Source organism: Diaporthe batatas, assembly GCF_019321695.1.
Source record: "Diaporthe batatas strain CRI 302-4 chromosome Unknown Contig00020, whole genome shotgun sequence".
Lineage (NCBI taxonomy): Eukaryota > Fungi > Ascomycota > Sordariomycetes > Diaporthales > Diaporthaceae > Diaporthe > Diaporthe batatas.
This window is the reverse complement of record NW_025408567.1, coordinates 597,754-617,125: the sequence shown is the minus strand read 5'-3', so window position 1 is coordinate 617,125 and position 19,372 is coordinate 597,754. Positions and strand designations below refer to the sequence as shown.

The following is a 19,372-nucleotide window of genomic DNA, read 5'->3' as shown; positions in this document are numbered from 1 at the left end:
ACTATTTCAGGATGGAAGCATTTCTGATCTTATCTACATATTTATTCAAGCTTAGTGACTCTCTTTCGCGTGTAGTAATGGATTTCTGTTGCTCGAAGGCGCTATCCAAATAAGACACATGAAGCTAAGATGGTGCCCAACCCCCTTAAATGACTGTGAACGACAGGATCACTCCTCTGTGGTTTCCATAGCTCCGCGCCATTGAGGTATTGGGCCCAGGCCACTTGGGTACCTGATGTTCTTGATCCGGCTCCACTCGCGCAGAGTGCCAATCCAATGCTCACGACCATATCCAGAACCTTTCATGCCACCAAATGGCGTCCCCAGGACTCCACGATAATAGTTGTTGACCAGGACTACACCGGCGTCGATACGGCGGGCGACCCTCATTGCACGGCTGAATTCAGTCGAATACACGCCAGCGAAAAGGCCATAGTCCGAGGCATTGACGACACCAACGGCCTCGTCCTCTGTCTCGAACGAGCCAACACACACGACAGGACCGAACAGCTCCTCCGTCGCGACCTTCATCTCAGGTGTCACATCGGCGAACAGTGTCGGTGGCACAAAGTAACCCTTGGAGACGTGCTCCTCAGACGGCAGGGACCCTTGCGCAGCCAGGCGAGCGCCCTCCTGCTTCGCAGTCTCGATGGACTCTAGGATCTGTTTCTGCCGCTCGCGCGAGACCACAGGTCCAACGTGCGTCTTATCATCTAGACCGTCTCCTGTGCGCAGCTTCCTCACTGCGGCAGTCATCTTGTCCACAAAGGGCTGGTAGATGCTCTTATGAACCAGAATCCGTGAGGCGGATGTACAGGCCTCGCCCTTGTTGAAGAAGGCACCCTCGATGGCGTCCTTGACCACGGCATCGACGTTGGCGTCCTCAAACACGACAAACGCATTCTTGCCGCCAAGCTCGAGCACCGTGGCTGTCAGTGACGCCCCGGCGGTCTGGGCTACTTTCGCCCCGACCTGAGTGGATCCCGTGAGGGACACCATCTTCACTAGCGGGTGCTCGACGAGTGTTTGCGGGACCTCGGGGCCAAGTCCCGGCACTATCTGTACCACGTCCTTGGGGAGAACCGCCTCCAGTATCTCGACGATGCGAATTGCTGTCAATGGAGCCTGCTCTCCCGGTTTCAGGATCATGGTGTTGCCGGCTGCAAGACAAGGTGCCAACTTTCCACCAACGTGGATGGGTGGCCAGTTGAACGGGAGAATTCCCACACAAACGCCGTGCGGCTCGTAGATGACTGCCGAGTAGACGCTTCCTTGATCGAAGAATTCCGAGGGAAGCTTATCGCTGATAGATCCGAAGTAGCGGAAAACCCCTACTAAGAAGAACACATCGAGGACAGCATCCTTGATTGGCTTCCCATTTTCCAGACACAGCAGGAGCGATAGCTCGTGGAAGTTCTTCTGGAGCTCGTCTGCTGAACGCATCAAGTATTCACAGCGCTGCTGTCGGGACAGTCCTGACCAAGAGGCAAATGCCTCCTGTGACGCCTTGATGGCACCCTGAGCCGTCTCAGCATTTCCAGCCTGGATTGTGGTGATTGTTTGGCCCGTAGCTGGGTTCTCTACAGCAAAACGTTTTGTATCGTCATTGCTGGACCAGCGATACGTTGAGATTTCAGGGAACGATGCCAGAAGGCCGGCTGCTTTCTGCTGAAGTGCCATGATCAAAGACTCAGGATGACTTGGAATGTGGTAACGGAGTAAGGAAGACAAAAAAGGAGACACCAGGTATTTGCTAGGCGAAGTGCGAGAAAGAAAGCTCCATGGGTTGTCACGATTTAGGCAAAGAAATGGACATCTTTATCAAAGCATGCCTCTTTTTTCTGAATGACAGACTTTGCAATTCGGACTGGTTTTGCAATGGTAAACAATAATCCGGGATTCCAGGAGGATCGAACGGAGAAATTTTGGACTTTTCATTACTCCTGCTTACCACCGCAAATCCCAAGAAGTCTTGGATGGACCACTTAAGCACCTGCATATAGGGATCTAGTGGATATCCTACATTCCTCCAGCTGATTGAATTTTCCCTGGTTTTGAAAGGCGTAACACAGTGGCAGAGTAAGTTGGGTACCACCTGTTCAGAAACATTAATATCCTTAAGATTGAATCACCTGAGCGCACCACTCGTGAAGCCACACGGACTGCGAAAAGGCCGCTAAGCGCCGGGTAAGGCGCGAAGGCTGTCGGGAAGTAAGCACAAATACCCGAGTGGGCCGACACGCAGCACCAACACCATAGCCAACGAGACTTACATGCATATCATGCACTGTCTAGAGACTCCGAAATTTAATTCGGAGATCCTGCGGAACATCATTTCACTGTTGAGCTGAAGACTCGATTAATGATTCAATAGTATAAATACGATTTTGAAATAGCACATGAGGCCGCAGCCACCACAAGGTAAATCTTCACCAGAGATTGAAGGCGTTTTACTTGTCTCGACTCAATGACACAAACTTGAGGGGAAGAGTTTATATCAAATTATCTGTGTTTTTTGAACAGCTGTCCTCATATCACCATGCGTGCGGCAAAGTCGTCATCATTCTACCTTCCCCTTGTGGACATCACTCCCTTCGTGAAGGACCCTAAAAGTGATGCTGCGTGGCAGGTAGTCAACGACGTGCGGGAGGCATGCCTCTCGACGGGTTTCTTCCAAATGACAGGCCATGGTGTCTCCCAGGAGCTTCAGTCGTCTGCCTTCAAAGCTGCTGCTCGGTTCTTCGCGCTCCCCCTCGATGCCAAGCTGGCACTCGACGCAAAAAAGACCGTCGGTTTCCGTGGTTATGACACCATGGGCCAGCAGTTGTACGAGGGCGACGTGCTGCCCGACCTGAAGGAGGGATTCTTCGCGGGGCAGGACATGCCATCCGATGACCCCCGCGTCAAGGCGGGCCGCTTCTTCATGGGACCGAATGTCTGGCCGCCGGCTGAGCTGCTCGCCGCTCGTGACTTCCGCGAGCCCATCGAGGCCTACTACAACGCGATGCAACAGCTCTGCGGCGTCGTGCTCGACCTGGTCGCGGCCACACTACCATACGGGCCCCACGTGTTTGACGGGATCAAGTCCAACGACCCAGCATGCCCGCTGCGCCTGCTCCACTACCCGCCCACCGTTGCGGCGACCGGTACCGGAAAGCGCCAACTGGGCAGCAGCGCGCACACTGACTTTGGCGCCATCACTTTGCTGCTTCAAGACGACCATGCCGGTCTTGAGGTCAAGGATGTCGGCACGGGCGAGTGGGTCGGCGTGCCGCCCAAACGGGACGCGTACGTCGTCAATATGGGCGACATGATCAGCCGCATCACAGGCGGCCTTTATAAGAGCAGCATCCACCGGGTCATCAACAGGCAAAAGGAAGACAGATACAGTATCGTTTACTTCTTCGACGGTAATATCGATTACAAACTTCGCCTGCTCGACGAGGCTTTCGGCAAAGACGGCCAGTCCGAGGCGGAGGCGGATGAGGCGGCTCCAACAGTTGAGCAGCACATGATGGAGCGGACAATGGCCTCATACAATATGAAAGATTCAATTTAGAGTGATGTGGCAATACAGGGTTACTCGGTATCTCAGAGGTCCATGTAGAACGTCAGAATATTCTATCTCATCTCTATACATACATTTTGCTTTTAAAGTCCTGAGATTCTATTGTGCAAATTACTGATAGGATTTGGATAACGTGGTTGTATTTCCATGCTCATCTCAGGAGTCAATTCTACACTTTGCGTGTCAACGCTTAAATTATCGACCGGTATGAAAAAGGTATAAAGCCCGTCAATCAAGTGAGAGCCACATTTGCTTCTTAGAGTCAGTATGTGAGCCATCACGAACTCGGAGCTCATTTTTTGGCAGTGTAAAAGAGGAACTGCGTCGTTGTCATTTTTCAATTCAGTCCATCAAATACAATTCTCGGTTCTTTTCTTCTTTCTCTTTTTTTAAGGAGACTTCTTCACCATGATCACCCGAGGCATCTACACATGTCCTGGGGCGGCGCCGAGACTTTTCCGAATAACCATTTGCGCTCACGAGACTTGAGGTTTCACATTTTATTTTGGGTTTCGTGATGAAATGGCACGATCGACGGATCATTTTCCCATGAAGGAACAGGTCGTGTAGTTTTGAAGCACATCTAGGACCAAAGTGACGCTAATCTAATCCAGCGCAAACAAATTGTCATATCATCGCACAAGCGAGCCTCCGTCTTGGAAGCAATGCAACCGACTTACCAGCATGATATCAATTTACAGAACAAGACCATCGAGCAGTACAGCCAAATACACGAGTCAAATCCGCCCACTAAATATCCAGGGTAAACTTCTTTTTTGCGCACTTGTTTCCCAAAACATGCTTCAAGTGGACTGTCAATCAAGCACGACTCTATCTAAATTGACATGGTTAACTATTGTTTTCAAGGCACACTCGTCTGGCTGAGTGATTTACTGTCAGGCCGCCAGCTCCGTCAGCTTACTGACACAGGAGTGTGGCAGCAGGTCTAGGTAGCTTTGTTCTAGCTTGTTGACGTTCTTGAGCTGGGATAACGCCTGGGCCAGTTCCTTGAGCTGCGAACCGAAGGGCTCGGTCTTGCGATCCGCATAGAGGAACTCGGCGCAGATGAACAAGGGAATTGGTGTCAGCGGATGCACCTTGGACGAGACTGTTAGCAGGGCCATCGCTCCATTCGCGTGGGTGAGAGCTTACTCTGGAGAAGTGAAGTTCACTCAGTGCCTTGGCGAGACGTGTGATTGTGGCGGTGGCGTCCAGGGCGCGGCGCTGGTATTCCAGGACCTGTTCGTCGGGCTCTGTTTGATCGCCTCGGCTCCCCAGCGACTCGATCATGCTGTTGCAGTAGTACACGACGGTGGCAGGGGCCAGTACTTGGGCAAATAGGAGCATCGGCTCGTAGGCCTCGGATGGCGGCGGGTAGCATTGCGATAGTACTTGGAGTCTGGTGGTAAGGATGCCGTCCAACCACCAACGCTGCTCGGCGGAGTCCAAGCTGATGTCGCCGTACGCCCTGGATATCTTCCGCTGTTGCCCACGGAGCAGGATACGACCACAAATCGTGACCGTGATCAGGCACTCATTGAATGGGGACCTTATTCTCGGATTGGGCTCTGTTATGGCTTCTGACAAGAAATTGCCCAGGACCTGTTGACCCGTCTGAAACTCCAAGTCTGGTACTGGCAAACGGGTGCAAATCTGTCATGAGAAATTGATTCATGTCAGTACATTGAACCAATCATTCTCCATTGTCCAAGCTGGATAAAATTGCTTACCACGTGCTCGTGTAGAGTGACAGGCCAATCATGGCGAATGCTGAGAAGGTGGTCCAGGAAGTAGGCCATCCAGAAGACCCGGCGTCTCTGTTCGGTCTCTGTAAAGTCCTCACTCTCTGGAGGGGCCGGTGCGGATTCCGAGAGACGTCGGTCGTTGGAGGACCTGGGACTATCGATCTCATGGAAACGCAGGCCCTGCACCATGCGAATAGCTCGACCGGCGTTCATCCAGGACTCTCGATATCGTGTCCGCATGGACTCGCACAACGCGACTAGTACCCAGGACAGAACAATTTCCGTGTCACTTCCGTCCGAAGCGCTGCTCTCAACGCCGTGTGCTTCCAGCATCTGTTTCGTTGCGCCGTATAGGGAGTCCACCATGTCCCTGTACTCGGCAGACAGCAACGCCGCCAATGTCCACATGGCATGCTGCAGGCAATCCCGGGATGGCCTTTTGACTTTGGACCTGGACCATGCCAAATAACGTCGCTGGTGGAGGATTGGTATTGATGGGTGAACTCGATCGAAGTATAATTGGTCTCTGGTAGCAGGATTCAAGAGTTAGACCCTCGTGTACACGCATTGTTCACTTGCCATAGGTACAGGATACGCTTTTAGCCTGACTTACAGCTCAGCCTGGAGGACCCCCGTCATATGAACCTGCGTGTTTGGCAGCGGCAATAGAGATGCAGACACGTCGTCATGAAGGGTGTCCAAGTCCGCCATGAAACTGCCTGATGATAGGAGCATATCTTGATCCGACACCGTAAAGTCCGCCGCTGACAGTTGAAGCTGGTTCAAGTCGAATGCTGGTGCTTCTGACGCTATCACATCTACGTACTCCATTGGTGGCGTGGGAAGCACAGGCGTCATAGGCCTGGGTGCAACCGGTGTTGCACGCAGAGCCATAGGGGCTGGAGAGGCCACCGGAGGTCCTGGGTCCATTGACATCGTGATGCCATCATCATTGCTAGTGTTCTCCATGAGAACGCCATGTTCTTGTTGATGCTGCTGATGCTGCTGCTGCTGCTGCTGCTTCCGTGGTGCTTGTTGCGCTTCCTGCGATTGCACTTGCTGCACTTGCTCGTCCTGCTGCTCATCCTGCGCTTCTTGTCGCTGCTGGGTCCTAAGCCGGCTCTCCAAAAGGGCTTCAAGCTGCACGACTCGGTTCTTGAGAGCCTTCAGATAACCCTTCTTGGGCCCTCGTAGGCCGCGCTGAGTGACCTCGCAGACTGCTCCCGTTGTTTGACACAAGCTACACTGTGGTTGGCGCCCATCGCACCGCAGTTTGCGGCGTCGACACTCGTCACATGCATATCCGGGACGTTGGCCTCGTGGCGCGGTGGCCGGAGGGGTCGGACTTGTTTCCATAGGCGCCATAATGTTGTGAATGATACGTGTTTATAGGACTCAAATCTTTCCACGAAAGAGCGTCGCTGGAACGAGATGGGATGGGATGGGATGTGGTCCAAGGGTAGGCGGCGCTGTGCTTGGCGCATAGCTAAGCTTTCCGGAACTAAGCGATAGCACAAGGGTCAAACTGGTCCCCGAGCGGGAGGAAGAGGTTAGTAGGGGGTTGGGGCGGGGAGCAGCCGTCAGAACAGCCCCCACGCCCGGACATCAGAAGCCTGCAACCCAATTTGCTCGTTTGAAAACCGACAGGTGCACCTGTTGCTCCTTTGTCTCGTAATCTAATCCTGCCAGTGCGTCCGAAGGATTATCAACATACGACACCAACAAACTGCACAAGTACATGCTGTCAGCTGTACGAAGGAGCGCTTTCGTAGCATTCACGTCTTTTAGCCGGAGGACCCGCGCAAATGCACAACTACCTATGTAAGACAGCCCTGATCAATGTGCTTTACCCCTCCATGGCTCTAGAAGACAAGGCTCTACCTATGTAAGCAAAGTACCTAGTGCAGCAGTACCTTCCCACGTACTAACTTGGGCTGCCTACCACAGGTAACCGGTATTCAAGCTTTGGCTAATCTGCCTTGGCTAATCTGCCTCCCCACCAGCCTGCATGTCGAGTAACGTAGGTCCGTTCAATTGAGCACGCTAAGGATTGCAGATGTCGCATCCTGCAGAAAGGCGGAGGTTGCTTACGCAAGTCGCTCTCATCTCGGTAAGAGGCTTGAAAGGAACGTACCGGAGATACATGTCTAGGAAGACGTCATCACAAAAGGTCCTATTAGTGGCGTTCCGAAAGATAATCCGGCATTGAAACCATTTTTCCGGATAAGCAGTACAGATTATATGATCAGCATTGTGTAACGTCGGCCCGTCAGACATGGTATTCTACAGCTCAAAGCTATCTTTCCCGCGTTGCGCTTCGATTTTGGTTTAGGCAGACCAAATGGGACGTGAAAGCCCACAGCTATTTATGTATTTAGCCCCAGTGCTACCCTAGGGTAGAGCCGCATCGATGTGAACATCCTGACTAACAACCAAGACGAGTTGAAAATATTGAGACCACCCATCCTCCTCCAACGTTGAGATCAGAGGACAGCTTAACTACATACAAGGAAATGGCCAATACTATGGCCAGCCTACCAGGGCAATTTCTCTCCGGAAAACGCATCTTCGTGGCAGGAGCCGGGATTGGTTCTTTGGCCTTCGTTTCCGCTCTTGAACAATTATGGCCTCGGGACTTGGCATCGAAACATCCTGAAGTCACCGTGTTTGAGCGGGAGACTCGACAGGATTCCATCCAGAAGGACAACTACATGCTGGATATAACCGGCGGTAGCCCGGATGAGGGCCTATTCGCACTGCAGCAGTTGGGATTACTGGATAGCATCCGTCCCTACTCAACCCTCAACAGCGGCCTCATCAACGTGTGGAGCGACAAGTGGAAATTTCTCGCGGACATCGCTCCCAAAGCCTACGGCAATCTGCCGGCTGCGACAATGCGCATCACCCGGGAGAATTTGAAGCGTATCCTCTTAGAAAATTCAGAAAAGGGAAACACGGTATTTCAATGGCAAAGTACCTGCACCTCCGCGGAGCGTCTTCAGAACGGGCAGATTAGAGTCACTATCCAGGATGTGGAGGCTGGCACCATACATACCGAAGACTGTGACCTACTCATAGCCGCCGACGGGTCCAACTCCAAGATCCGAGAGACTTTTCGTCCCTTCGACTCGAAGGTGGTGTACTCGGGCGTGACACAGATCGGTGGCATCTCTCGCCTGACCCAAGGACTACCCCACCCCGTGGAGGAGGACTACGGCCTCCAAATGTCATCAGGCGAAGGAGTGTGCTGCATCTACACGCCCTTCGACGCCGAGACCATCGGCTGGGCAGTGAGCAAGCCAGGGCCTGCGCGAGACGCCCATCCTGGGCCTTTCACGCAGGAGGAGTTCGCCGCGCTCAAGAACGAGGCGCTCAAGACCGCGTCCATGTTTGACGAGCCTTTCAAGACTATCGTCGAGGCGACAGACCCGTCGACTGCGTTCATCCGGCCCGCCTACGAGAAGCAGCCCTTCCAGCACGACGCGCGGATGCGAGGTGTCGTGTTCATTGGCGACGCGAACCGCGTCGTCAACCCGTTCGTGCTGGTCGGTGCGAACCTCGCCCTGAAAGACGGCTGGGACATGGCAGAGCAATTATGCTACAATACCTCGCTGGACTCGGCGGTCGCCGGGTACGACAGGCTCAGTATTCCTCGTGTGGAACACGCCATCAAGTTCTCGCATGAGCGCGTACGTTTCGGCCACAGCACTGGTCTCATGTGGAAAATCTACAAATACGGCATGGCTGCTCAGAGGAAAATTGGGAAGTAATCCTGCTTGAGAGAGTTTCTTTTGTGATCACGTAGGGCGAACGAAGGGCTTGAGAGGACTGGCTTGTCTCGTGGGCGACGTTTTGGTTTTTGTCAATTAATATCTATACACATTTACATTTTCCGGCTCACATTCCCTCAATTGGTTCTTTCCAAACAAATTTTTGAAAGATATTAGCGTAATATATCAAGACAAATTCTAATAGTTCAACCTATGATTCCGCTATTCCAATTTTCTAATGAGCACAATCTCCCCAAGGTTCAAGGTTAACTTCCGTAACGAATGCTTGCAGGATTCAAGCGTGTGCTAGGTGGTTTCAAAACTTTTCAATCTGTGTACATGGCCTCACAGGGCTTGAAGCAGTCCCTTCACACGGAGCAGTGGTAGATTCTCAAAGACCAGCGTTAGATATGGTATAGTGCTGATAACAGTGGTTTTCGAATACATCATGTGTTCTTGGTGGGCCAAGCAAAAGACAAAGAAACAGACATCTTGGTGGTGGGCGAAGTACCTAGGTAGTTTTCTGTTGCAATTTGTCCAATGAGCACTCCCTGTCCTTGATCAAGTGTGAAAATAGAAAATAGAAAATAGAAAATAGAAAATAGAAAATAGAAAATAGAAAATAGAAAATAGAAAATAGAAAATAGAAAATAGAAAATAGAAAATAGAAAATAGAAAATAGAAAATAGAAAATAGAAAATAGAAAATAGAAAATAGAAAATAGAAAATAAAATAGAAAATAGAAAATAGAAAATAAAATAAAATAAAATAGAAAATAAAATAGAAAATAGAAAATAGAAAATAGAAAATAGAAAATAGAAAATAGAAAATAGAAAATAGAAAATAGAAAATAGAAAATAGAAAATAGAAAATAGAAAATAGAAAATAGAAAATAGAAAATAGAAAATAGAAAATAAAAATAAAAAAATATAAAATATATATAATTATTATAGAGTAGATTTAATAAATATCTAACTTTATATAAACTCTTTATATAAAAGCTTATATTAAGTATATAAATAAAAAATACTAGGTATATGGATGGAAATGCTAGGTGTGTGGATATTGGCTCTATTTATGGCCTAGGCTCTGACTGTGTCAAATCTGACCATTATTTTACCGAATGAGAGCTTGGCGCGTTTGGCGCTCAGCTCACCCGCCGAAAACGCACTGCTTGTATTGTAACCGGAACAAAGGAAACCATTAATCCGAAAACGAAAACATTTAATCCGAAGCCACTTCTAGCCACCACCCAACAACCCCTCACCCCAGCCCCCCCCCCCCCCCAACAACCACCTCCTTCGCTTGAGAGTCACGGAGGTAACACGAATAAAGCCCAGCCTCAATCCCAATGTAGAAGAGTGGTTCTTATTAATAATACGGTCCTTGTTGATAAAAGTTGTGCATGAGAACTTGACTCCGATGACAGTTAGCTTACGGCCAAGTCGCAGGGGGGTCAAATAAGGCTCCGATCAAAGTAGTAGAGAATATGTACAGGAGATTTCGTCACCTGTGTCCCCCCTTGTTCCCAACCTTGACTCTTGGAATAGAATGCGATTTTGTGCTGTGATATTTCTCGTTACCATTACATAGTGATTACAGCTCAATACCTAATTACCAAGTCACTCGCTGTATTGAGTTTTGTCTTTTCTATCCATCTCTACAGATCAAAGTTACCAGAGCCTGTATCTCTTGTACGTTCTCTCCGGGAAGAGCAGTTCAACTAAACTCTGCTGGCCTTGGATCAATCCGCAGCTGCGCCAACCATGTCATCGCCATCCAGCTTAGAGAAGGGCAGAGACATGCTGGCCAAGGACACACCTCGCATACGGATCACTGATCCATTTTGGCAGCCTCGCATCAAAGGGATCATCGGTAAAATCATTGCGTTCACATTCATCGTGATCCTGCTATTGGTGTTGGCCGACATGTCGTACCTCTCTGGTTCGGCGTTTCATGAGCGCGATCGGATGCATGCACTCAAAGTCCTTGTCGTTGACAAAGATGGGGGTGATGTAGGCCAGGCATTCAAAGGCGCTTACTCCGTACTCCAATCCAAGAACTTTGTGTCTTTGGAGTGGACTGACTCGATAAATGGGTACGGGCCAGGGAGCCATGCAGCCACGAGGAATGCGGTGTGCAAGGGCGAATACTGGGGGGCGGTCTACATTGACTCGGGCGCTTCGGATCGACTAAGCTCTGTCATCAACGGTACCAGCACTACAAATACTGGCGCTGAAGCGTTCAATGCCTCAAATGCCGTCACGTACGTGTATAACGCTGTTCGGTGGCCTGCGATTGCCAGTTTGATCTCTGCGAATATGCAGACGCTTGTCGTTGCCAGTCGAAGTGCCTATTATCACACTCCCGGCGGCGCCAGAGCAATCCAACAGCTTAACATCAGCAACTCGGCCGCCGTTGCTGCCTATGTCAACCCTATATTAGCGACCCCGGATATCATCCAGCCCACCAACCAGGGCAGCGCCGGGTTCTTCACGACGGTCAACATGTTGATCCCGCAGCTTGTGGCTGTATTTATCAACATTATCCTGAACATGTCTATGATGATGGAGAACATCTTCAGGGATATGCGGAGACGGGATATATGGCTGATTCGTTTCGTCACGGGCAAGATCTACGCCATCTTCGCCGGTCTCGCCGTCGCGGGTTACATCTGGGCGTTCAAAGAGGACTGGGATGTCAACACCGGGCAGTTCTTCGAGACTTGGCTGGTTTACATTCTCTTTCTCGATATCAACTGGCAAGTCTATGACGTGCTTCTTGGTTCGTGGATCCCTCTCGCGTGGATATCTCTCTTCATAATCACCTGGATCTTGGTGAACTTGGCCAGTGTCGACGTGCCCATGGAGTTCCAGGCCGGATGGTACAGGTTTGGGTGGGCTTTCCCGGCGCACAGCACCTGGCTGCTGCTGGTACAAGTATGGAGTGGCTGTGCCAATCGTGAATACCAGGCTCTCCCAATCTTGTTCGCCTGGTGGGTTTTAGGACATGCCATGACGCCGTTCAGTACGCGAAAGAGGTGCGCGGACGCTCGGAAGCTTGATGCCAACGGATTTACAACCTCCGAGGGCCCTGCAGAAGTCACTGAAAAATCTGCAGCCGGGGCGACAGATTCAGAAGTCCCTCAGCTCCCGGCCCTGGGACTCAATGAGCTACAACACGCGTAGAACATGTATAATTGGAGTGGTGTCACGATTCCTGGTAGCAGAGCAAATCATTGAGACGCTGTGGGCACGACTCTCGTTAGATTCAATGTAAACTTTCATCAAATATATTTGATTCGTACATAGTTCCACATTCAATGACCATTGTTCAACACAGATCAAAGTCCTTCAGCTCATTGATATTTGATTCAGTAGCCTTGGGAAGGCGGCTCTGGATAGCTAGCAAAAGTTCAATCTACATCCGAGAGCAGTTGACTTGAGCTCGTGACTTGGCTCACCGATTTGAATTCTGTTCCAGTGCTACTTAAGTAGCGTTCGTACATGTCCATCGTTTTGGCCTGGTCAGTGCTGATCTTTATTCAGTCTTATGTTCCTCGAGATGGCAGATAATGTATTGATGGCCCGTTAGAGCGGCGAGTACAAAAAAGATCAAATCCTTATTTCTTCTTCCATTTTCGATTTTATCTGAGCATCCTGTCAAGATCGACTACACTTTCTCATACAGTAGAATCTGCCTCATCTCCCCAAGTGCACCATGTCCATCATCATCAACACGTCCTCGCAGATGACGACGATTGATCCCAAGCTGACACCACACAGGTGCAAGGTGCCTGTCCCTTTGACCACTCCCTCCTAAATCATTCACGCCGGTGAGCCGTGGTTTGTCTCCAAGACTGGCTCCTTCCTGGCGCTGCCGGCGTGCCATCCGCTTCTAGATTCGCTGAGGTCGAGATTCAACTGAGCGTAGCCCCAGCTGCGTGAGAGAAACACCAAGACGAAGCTCAAGACAGGAACCAGGATTATGTCAAGGACACCGAAAAATATGAAACCACCAGTAACGCCAATCTTGTTGCTGCCATCTGTCAATGCCCAGGCAATCGGGTACAAGATCCAGCATACGTTGGCAATTCCTGCCAGGATCATATAGTCTCTTGTGATCCCGCTACGCTGTGCTGCCTCCCTGCTCTCGTTCAGCGTGCTCATGGCAAGAATAACAAAGGCAAAGGTTCCAAACGCGAAGAAGCCCCACTTGTAGACGGTGGTCGTATAGGCACCGACAAGGTAGGTGACGACCCATAGCAAACAGATGAAGATGTTGGTGAAAATGGTTGTCCACGAGACGTCAGACAGCAGTCCAAGAGCGAGGGTGACAGACGGGAACGCAACGGCCCAATTGACGTATCTTGGCCAAAAGATCTGGCGGGTTCCGCTGCCATCGACCTGCTCAACAGGGCTCCAGCCAAGGTCAGAGGCCTGAGCGTAGTAGGAAACAGAACCGGCCAGGAGAGCACATGTGAAAAGGTAGTGGAAGATCCTATCGCTCTCGGGAGTGGTAAAGCAGAAGACCAGGAGACCGAGCTGGAAGAAAGAGCCAGTCTCAGTAACAATCGTGTGAGGGATCACGTTGGGTGGGTGGCACTTACGAACGACACAATGAAGATTGCCGTGACAGCCCAGAGGAAGTCAGAACCGTGTACAGACAGGGCTGAGCCCACTCCGGAGGGTGGATTGATGTTGAGAGCGTCGTTTGCACGTATGAGAATCGACATCGTGATTTGTGTGGCCCAAATTCTGGGTGATGTGGTAGGTCGGCAATGGTGCAGGATATAAACCCTGTTCTGAATGGGATACGAAGGAATGGTGATTTGTGTGACCCGGTATTCCTCGCAGAGATGCAGACTAGGAAGTACTCAATCACTTCGGGAATGTAAAAGGAAGTCATCAATGTTTATATCCAAGTGATGCATCTCTGAACAGTTTCCATGTTCGTGGGTTTGTTTTACGCATTGGCATCAAGTCAATTTCGGTAATTACGGATATAACTGCCTACGCAGGGAAGGTTTCGAGACATTGAATCGAGGCTGCGACGGTTGCACAACAGTACATGAGCTCGGAGAAACGTTTTTTTTTTCTTTTCTTTGCAGACATGTACCTAAGTACACCACATACCGCGTGTGCCATTCCAAGTTTGGCTCTGGCCCCCTCAGTCAGCAGAGACTTGGCGCCATTCCTTTCAAAACGCGTACCGATGTAACACTGGACATACAAAGGTACCTACCTACCTACCTGGATACTGACAAGGGCGTCGCGGGGTCCCCTTTTTACCTCCGATGGGTGCTGAGGTGCATGCTGGGCTGCAATACGGAAAGTCTTGCCTGGATAGCACGGAGATAAATTAAATGAAAAGGGTTCATTCTCTGGTGACGCGGGGCTTAAAGAGCCAGCCCAAGAGGAATGGCACAAAGGGGGCATTTCTTCAGGTCTCAGCTGACTAAGTAGTCATAACATTGACGTCACGTCGATGTGCCTAATATCGGAGGCGACACACCTACTGTGCTCGATTTTGACGTGGAAGACTTCAAATTCGAAGCGTACAGAGTCATGCTATCAATTCGGCTGAACTATCTCCTCAAGACTTTCTTTTTGCAAGGCTGCGGGCCAATCGACTTCTTTGGTCTCACACCCACTACTTCGGATCCTGCCACTTAATCGGTCCGTCACCGTAAATTCGCGGCTGACTGCTGACATGTACCCGTGTTTCCCGTATGATGGCGTACTCTGGAAGCTCTACGCTGGATGCGGGCTCCGGGTACGCCTCCACGTACGCAGCCCTCCTATGTTGGTCTGGCAGCAGATCATAACCACTATCTCTGGTGGCGTTCCACACATCTCGGGATTCGCCCAAAGGGGGAGACTTGAACCACGATGGCATATTCCTGCTGCCACTTCCATTGTCCATGTGATGTGGCCGTCCCGCACTTCCACTCGAATCCGCCATGCGTGTCCCGCGAAGCCTGCTTGTCGTGGTATGCAGGACAGTTTTGGACTTTGACTTGAGGCTGCGGTAGACTTTGGGAACCGCAGGGACGCCGATGACGAGGAAACCTGAGGTGAGCTCACCAAGGCTCCATAGCCCGACCGTGGTGTAGATGTGGGTAAGGTCCTTCGAAGAGAGGGTTTCGATCGAATAGACCATTCGTGCTATTCCACAGGCGGTAGCACTGGGAAGGTGTCAGTCAGGGGGCATAGTTATCAAACAGGAGACACAAGAGAGTGTTTGGGGGGGGGTCAGATACACGTGCCTGCAACCGAGAACGAACAGAAGAGATTGGAAAATCTTACAAAATTCCTATCACGAAAAGTAGAGAGGCACCCATCTTCTTGGGCTTACTCAAGTTCAGCCTCCAAATGACCCATTGAGGGAGCAGAAGGATAATGAAGTCAGAAATCAGATTGAGGAGTGAAGAAACAATATTCAAGGCGTTCGCATCGATCGGACAACTTCCGCCGACATACAAAGGGTTCCAAGTCTTCTCGACTGGATTGCAGCGAAACCTGTCCAAGAAAAAGGCAGATATGTAGTAGATGGTGTTCACGATGAGCAGCACAAGGATGGTCCAGAACATCGTGTTTCGCTGCATTCTGGGGTTGAAGAGATGCAACCAGTCGATCAGAATGGCCAACTTCAAGCAAAGTAGGGTAAGGCCGTAGAAGTTGGAGGCAAGATGAAGTCGCTACGCCGGACGGGCCTGGAGTCAGCATGGGAATGACTTGATAGATCGTTCAAATGCTTTCGGTGCGCCTACCCAGGCAAAGTCAACCATATCCCGCAATCTGACGTTCCATGCATGGACAAGGAAGCCAGGAAATATGGCGATCTCGTAGCATAAATAGAGGAAGCCCGAATAAAGGCCCTGAAGTAGGTTTTGTAAGTTTTCTCTGTTCCCTCAGGTCATGGATTTTTTTCAGAGAAGTTTCATACGAATGCTGAAACCAAGAAAAAGTCCTCGATTCCAATGTGTCGCGGTTTGATGATGATGCGGGAAGCGATTCGAAGTAGTGATGAAAAGGCTGCGAGGACTCCGCAGAGGATTATGGCAAAATAGGCTAATCGATGAATACCGCCCTGCTGTGTGTTAATCATCTGTGTAGTCTTCAAGAGCTCGAGAGAATATGGGCGGGGGATCGCGATAGCTGAAGGAGTATACGAACAGTATTCTCAAAGTCCGATACATGTCCCGCTGGAGCCGGTATGGCTGGTGCATCGAGATAGCTTGAATTCGAGGTTGACATGCTCGTTGACACTAATGCTTGTTCTGTTGATAGAATTCGAGTGCTAATACAGCAAGCCAGATGCGCCGAAGGAAGGCGAAAAGCAGCGAAGAAACGAGAAAAGGTGGTCCGAAACCAATGCGGACCGAAGACATTATGGTACAGGAGAAATAAATTCAGCCCATGATGTCCGGGGCAACTTGAACAACGAGCTGCCTGTTCTAGCTGTCAGCTCACTGCCCTCCTTGCTGTTAGTGTGCTGTTGTGAGACGGCAAAGTCGATGTGGACCAATCGATTAGAATCGTGACCCCCAATTCAACCCCTGCACGCAGCGGAAGGATTCCAGCCATTTCACGTTGGCAGAATTGCAAAACGGAGGGATTCAAGAACAGGAACTCATAGCCTCGTTGGGCGTATCTCGATAGAGCTCTTGCATGGGCGAGGGAGCGGCTTTGGCCAACCTTCGTGTTACAGCTGAGTATATTCAGGGCCAGCAGAAAGAGTCGATGAGGAACTCTGTGATTGCTTCAAACAGGTAAAGGACGAAAGGCTCTCTGACTGCAAACGAATCGGAGTTTATAGGCCCGCCACAGCCAAATTCGAATGTCGCCATACCATAACCCCGCCCGCCTTTAGGAAAAATAAATACCCCTTACTCTAAAACTATTACTAGTAGTTAGTCTATATTTTATTCTTATATTATAATATCTTAAATAACTATAGTATTTTATAGTTTAATAAATATTAACTCTACTTCTTTATTATATTTATTTTAACTCTTTTAAATATAAAGTTAAAAGATTTATAATTATAATTTTATAATTAATTTTTATTTAATTATATTATATTATTATAACTTTATTTAATCTTTAATTTAATTAAAGTCTCTCTTTAAGTATATTTAATATTTTCTTCTTTAAAGGAATTAAAGTTCTTTTTTAAGTTTAAGCTTAAAATATTTATAAATTTTAATTTACTTTTAATTAAATTTAAAATCCTTTAAAATCTTTTAAAATATATTAACTATTTTAAATAATAATATCTTCTCTTTAAAATAAAATCTATTTTTATATAATTAGAAATTTAATTATTAATAATTATATTTTTATTTATTTATAAACTATTATAAGTATAAATTTAAATATATAATAATAAAGTATAATTACTTTATTTAATTATATTTAAGTTTAATAAAAGTATAATAAACTAAATAACTTTTTTAAATAATCTTACTTATAGTATAATAAAGTTAATAATTATTTAAGTTTATAAGATAAATATTTATTTAAGTAGAGTTAAAACTTATATATATCTTTAATTAGCGAAATAGTAGCTTTATTCTTATTTATCTTAACTAACCTACTTAAGTTATATAATAAATTTAATATTTTTATATAATACCTATTAATATTAAATTAAATAGTTTATAGTTTATAATAACTTTAAATTTTAATAACTTAATTTATATTAAAGCTAATAATATTAACTTAAACTAATTAAATCTAATTAAATATATTAATATAAAAAGATATCCTTTAATAATAAATAGTATTATAAATATAAATTATAAGATTATTATAAATATTAGAGTTATAGGCTAAATGTCTATAGGACTAACCAATAGGTTTATATACTCTACTTATCTTATTAGCTTAAGTAGCCTCTATACCTCTCACAACGTAGGATTGTAGCTTTACTACCTCCTCTATACTATTCCTTAGGTAACTCTAATTTTAAATTAATAATTCTTTATAGATAATTTAAGCCTTCTTTTACTATAGGTTGTGAGGACGATCTTAATAAAGAGTCTTATATAATAAACTTAATTAAATTAATTTTTAAAAAGATATATAATATTTTTTAAAACTTTAATTAATTATTCTTAACTTAATAATTAAGTTAAAAAGTATTTAAATAGTTTATATTTATTTTAAATATTTTTATTTATTCTATTTATTCTATTTATTCTATTTATTCTATTTATTCTATTTATTCTATTTATTCTATTTATTCTATTTATTCTATTTATTCTATTTATTCTATTTATTCTATTTATTCTATTTATTCTATTTATTCTATTTATTCTATTTATTCTATTTATTCTATTTATTCTATTTATTCTATTTATTCTATTTATTCTATTTATTCTATTTATTCTATTTATTCTATTTATTCTATTTATTCTATTTATTCTATTTATTCTATTTATTCTATTTATTCTATTTATTCTATTTATTCTATTTATTCTATTTATTCTATTTATTCTATTTATTCTATTTATTCTATTTATTCTATTTATTCTATTTATTCTATTTATTCTATTTATTCTATTTATTCTATTTATTCTATTTATTCTATTTATTCTATTTATTCTATTTATTCTATTTATTCTATTTATTCTATTTATTCTATTTATTCTATTTATTCTATTTATTCTATTTATTCTATTTATTCTATTTATTCTATTTATTCTATTTATTCTATTTATTCTATTTATTCTATTTATTCTATTTATTCTATTTATTCTATTTATTCTATTTATTCTATTTATTCTATTTATTCTATTTATTCTAACATCATAAATTCGCCTCTAAATCAACACAGGTGGGTCCTTTAGGAGCGGCTACTTACGCCGTGTGTGCTATATTTCTCGCCGTGGCAGGTCACCTGGGGATGTGCGGACAGCATTGCATGGGAGGCCGCGCCAGTCTGTCTAGACTAATTCATAAGCCAGTACCTGACCCATGCTCCGGATATTATACATCGATACTTGCAAGTGAAGGAGAGTATGCACCATCTCAGCCTCTCTGATGGACCGGAAGACACCAAGCGTCGCTATTGGGAGACTGGCCTATTGATGTATACGCGATCGGACTTGACCCAGCAGTCAGACAGACTCATCGCCATTTCTGGAATAGCCCGACAGCTGACTCCATTCAAGGGGCAGTACGTTGCGGGTCTGTGGGCAAAGTCAATGCCGCAAGCACTGTTGTGGGAGGCTTTGCATGGTCAGCCGGGGCGGAAACATTGCCGCCGGGAGGCCACGGTAT

General features: G+C 46.8%; 7 protein-coding genes across 7 annotated transcripts; 3 read left to right on the top strand and 4 right to left on the bottom strand.

Annotated features, from left to right (window-relative positions):
* Nucleotides 1-4: 4 nt before the first annotated feature.
* KVR01_012631 (uncharacterized protein) lies at nt 5-1,859 on the bottom strand. The gene has a single exon (XM_044791943.1). It carries the CDS (start codon nt 1,678-1,680, stop codon nt 169-171), a length of 1,512 nt encoding a protein of 503 aa, XP_044638442.1. The 5' UTR covers nt 1,681-1,859; the 3' UTR covers nt 5-168.
* Nucleotides 1,860-2,421: 562 nt separating this feature from the next.
* KVR01_012655 (uncharacterized protein) lies at nt 2,422-3,656 on the top strand. Its single transcript, XM_044781879.1, has one exon. The coding sequence runs from the start codon at nt 2,540-2,542 to the stop codon at nt 3,557-3,559; it is 1,020 nt and encodes a 339-aa protein (XP_044638466.1). The 5' UTR covers nt 2,422-2,539; the 3' UTR covers nt 3,560-3,656.
* A 396-nt stretch (nt 3,657-4,052) lies between these two features.
* On the bottom strand, nt 4,053-6,929 carry KVR01_012629 (uncharacterized protein). The gene is made up of 4 exons (XM_044790655.1): nt 5,927-6,929; nt 5,299-5,839; nt 4,721-5,221; nt 4,053-4,665 (listed from the first exon to the last, which is right to left on the bottom strand). The coding sequence occupies exons 1-4, from the start codon at nt 6,676-6,678 to the stop codon at nt 4,465-4,467; spliced, it is 1,995 nt and encodes a 664-aa protein (XP_044638440.1). The 5' UTR covers nt 6,679-6,929; the 3' UTR covers nt 4,053-4,464.
* Nucleotides 6,930-7,602: 673 nt separating this feature from the next.
* Nucleotides 7,603-9,297, top strand: KVR01_012687 (uncharacterized protein). Its single transcript, XM_044792773.1, has 2 exons — nt 7,603-7,683; nt 7,751-9,297. The coding sequence occupies exons 1-2, from the start codon at nt 7,655-7,657 to the stop codon at nt 9,081-9,083; spliced, it is 1,362 nt and encodes a 453-aa protein (XP_044638498.1). The 5' UTR covers nt 7,603-7,654; the 3' UTR covers nt 9,084-9,297.
* A 1,156-nt stretch (nt 9,298-10,453) lies between these two features.
* Nucleotides 10,454-12,391, top strand: KVR01_012573 (uncharacterized protein). The gene has a single exon (XM_044791144.1). It carries the CDS (start codon nt 10,850-10,852, stop codon nt 12,269-12,271), a length of 1,422 nt encoding a protein of 473 aa, XP_044638384.1. The 5' UTR covers nt 10,454-10,849; the 3' UTR covers nt 12,272-12,391.
* A 295-nt stretch (nt 12,392-12,686) lies between these two features.
* On the bottom strand, nt 12,687-14,069 carry KVR01_012521 (uncharacterized protein). Its single transcript, XM_044793367.1, has 2 exons — nt 13,693-14,069; nt 12,687-13,627 (listed from the first exon to the last, which is right to left on the bottom strand). Exons 1-2 carry the CDS (start codon nt 13,816-13,818, stop codon nt 12,911-12,913), a joined length of 843 nt encoding a protein of 280 aa, XP_044638332.1. The 5' UTR covers nt 13,819-14,069; the 3' UTR covers nt 12,687-12,910.
* Nucleotides 14,070-14,642: 573 nt separating this feature from the next.
* On the bottom strand, nt 14,643-16,457 carry KVR01_012574 (uncharacterized protein). The gene is made up of 5 exons (XM_044785911.1): nt 16,262-16,457; nt 16,032-16,175; nt 15,856-15,963; nt 15,392-15,783; nt 14,643-15,270 (listed from the first exon to the last, which is right to left on the bottom strand). Exons 1-5 carry the CDS (start codon nt 16,340-16,342, stop codon nt 14,736-14,738), a joined length of 1,260 nt encoding a protein of 419 aa, XP_044638385.1. The 5' UTR covers nt 16,343-16,457; the 3' UTR covers nt 14,643-14,735.
* Nucleotides 16,458-19,372: the final 2,915 nt, after the last annotated feature.

Bases quoted from the DNA above. Each gene is read 5' to 3' on its own strand.
- KVR01_012573 (XM_044791144.1), top strand. From the start codon at position 10,850: ATGTCATCGCCATCCAGCTTAGAGAAGGGCAGAGACATGCTGGCCAAG.
- KVR01_012687 (XM_044792773.1), top strand. From the start codon at position 7,655: ATGGGACGTGAAAGCCCACAGCTATTTAT. The intron at 7,684-7,750 runs GTATTTAGCCCC...CTAACAACCAAG, and splicing joins GAAAGCCCACAGCTATTTAT to ACGAGTTGAAAATATTGAGA.
- KVR01_012574 (XM_044785911.1), bottom strand. From the start codon at position 16,342: ATGTCAACCTCGAATTCAAGCTATCTCGATGCACCAGCCATACCGGCT. The intron at 15,964-16,031 runs GTATGAAACTTC...AACCTACTTCAG, and splicing joins TTTTCTTGGTTTCAGCATTC to GGCCTTTATTCGGGCTTCCT. The intron at 15,271-15,391 runs GTAAGATTTTCC...ACACCTTCCCAG, and splicing joins CTTTTCGTGATAGGAATTTT to TGCTACCGCCTGTGGAATAG.
- KVR01_012629 (XM_044790655.1), bottom strand. From the start codon at position 6,678: ATGGCGCCTATGGAAACAAGTCCGACCCCTCCGGCCACCGCGCCACGA. The intron at 5,840-5,926 runs GTAAGTCAGGCT...TCCTGCTACCAG, and splicing joins GGGGTCCTCCAGGCTGAGCT to AGACCAATTATACTTCGATC. The intron at 4,666-4,720 runs GTAAGCTCTCAC...GTCTCGTCCAAG, and splicing joins GTGAACTTCACTTCTCCAGA to GTGCATCCGCTGACACCAAT.
- KVR01_012631 (XM_044791943.1), bottom strand. From the start codon at position 1,680: ATGGCACTTCAGCAGAAAGCAGCCGGCCTTCTGGCATCGTTCCCTGAA.
- KVR01_012521 (XM_044793367.1), bottom strand. From the start codon at position 13,818: ATGTCGATTCTCATACGTGCAAACGACGCTCTCAACATCAATCCACCC. The intron at 13,628-13,692 runs GTAAGTGCCACC...TCTTTCTTCCAG, and splicing joins CAATCTTCATTGTGTCGTTC to CTCGGTCTCCTGGTCTTCTG.
- KVR01_012655 (XM_044781879.1), top strand. From the start codon at position 2,540: ATGCGTGCGGCAAAGTCGTCATCATTCTACCTTCCCCTTGTGGACATC.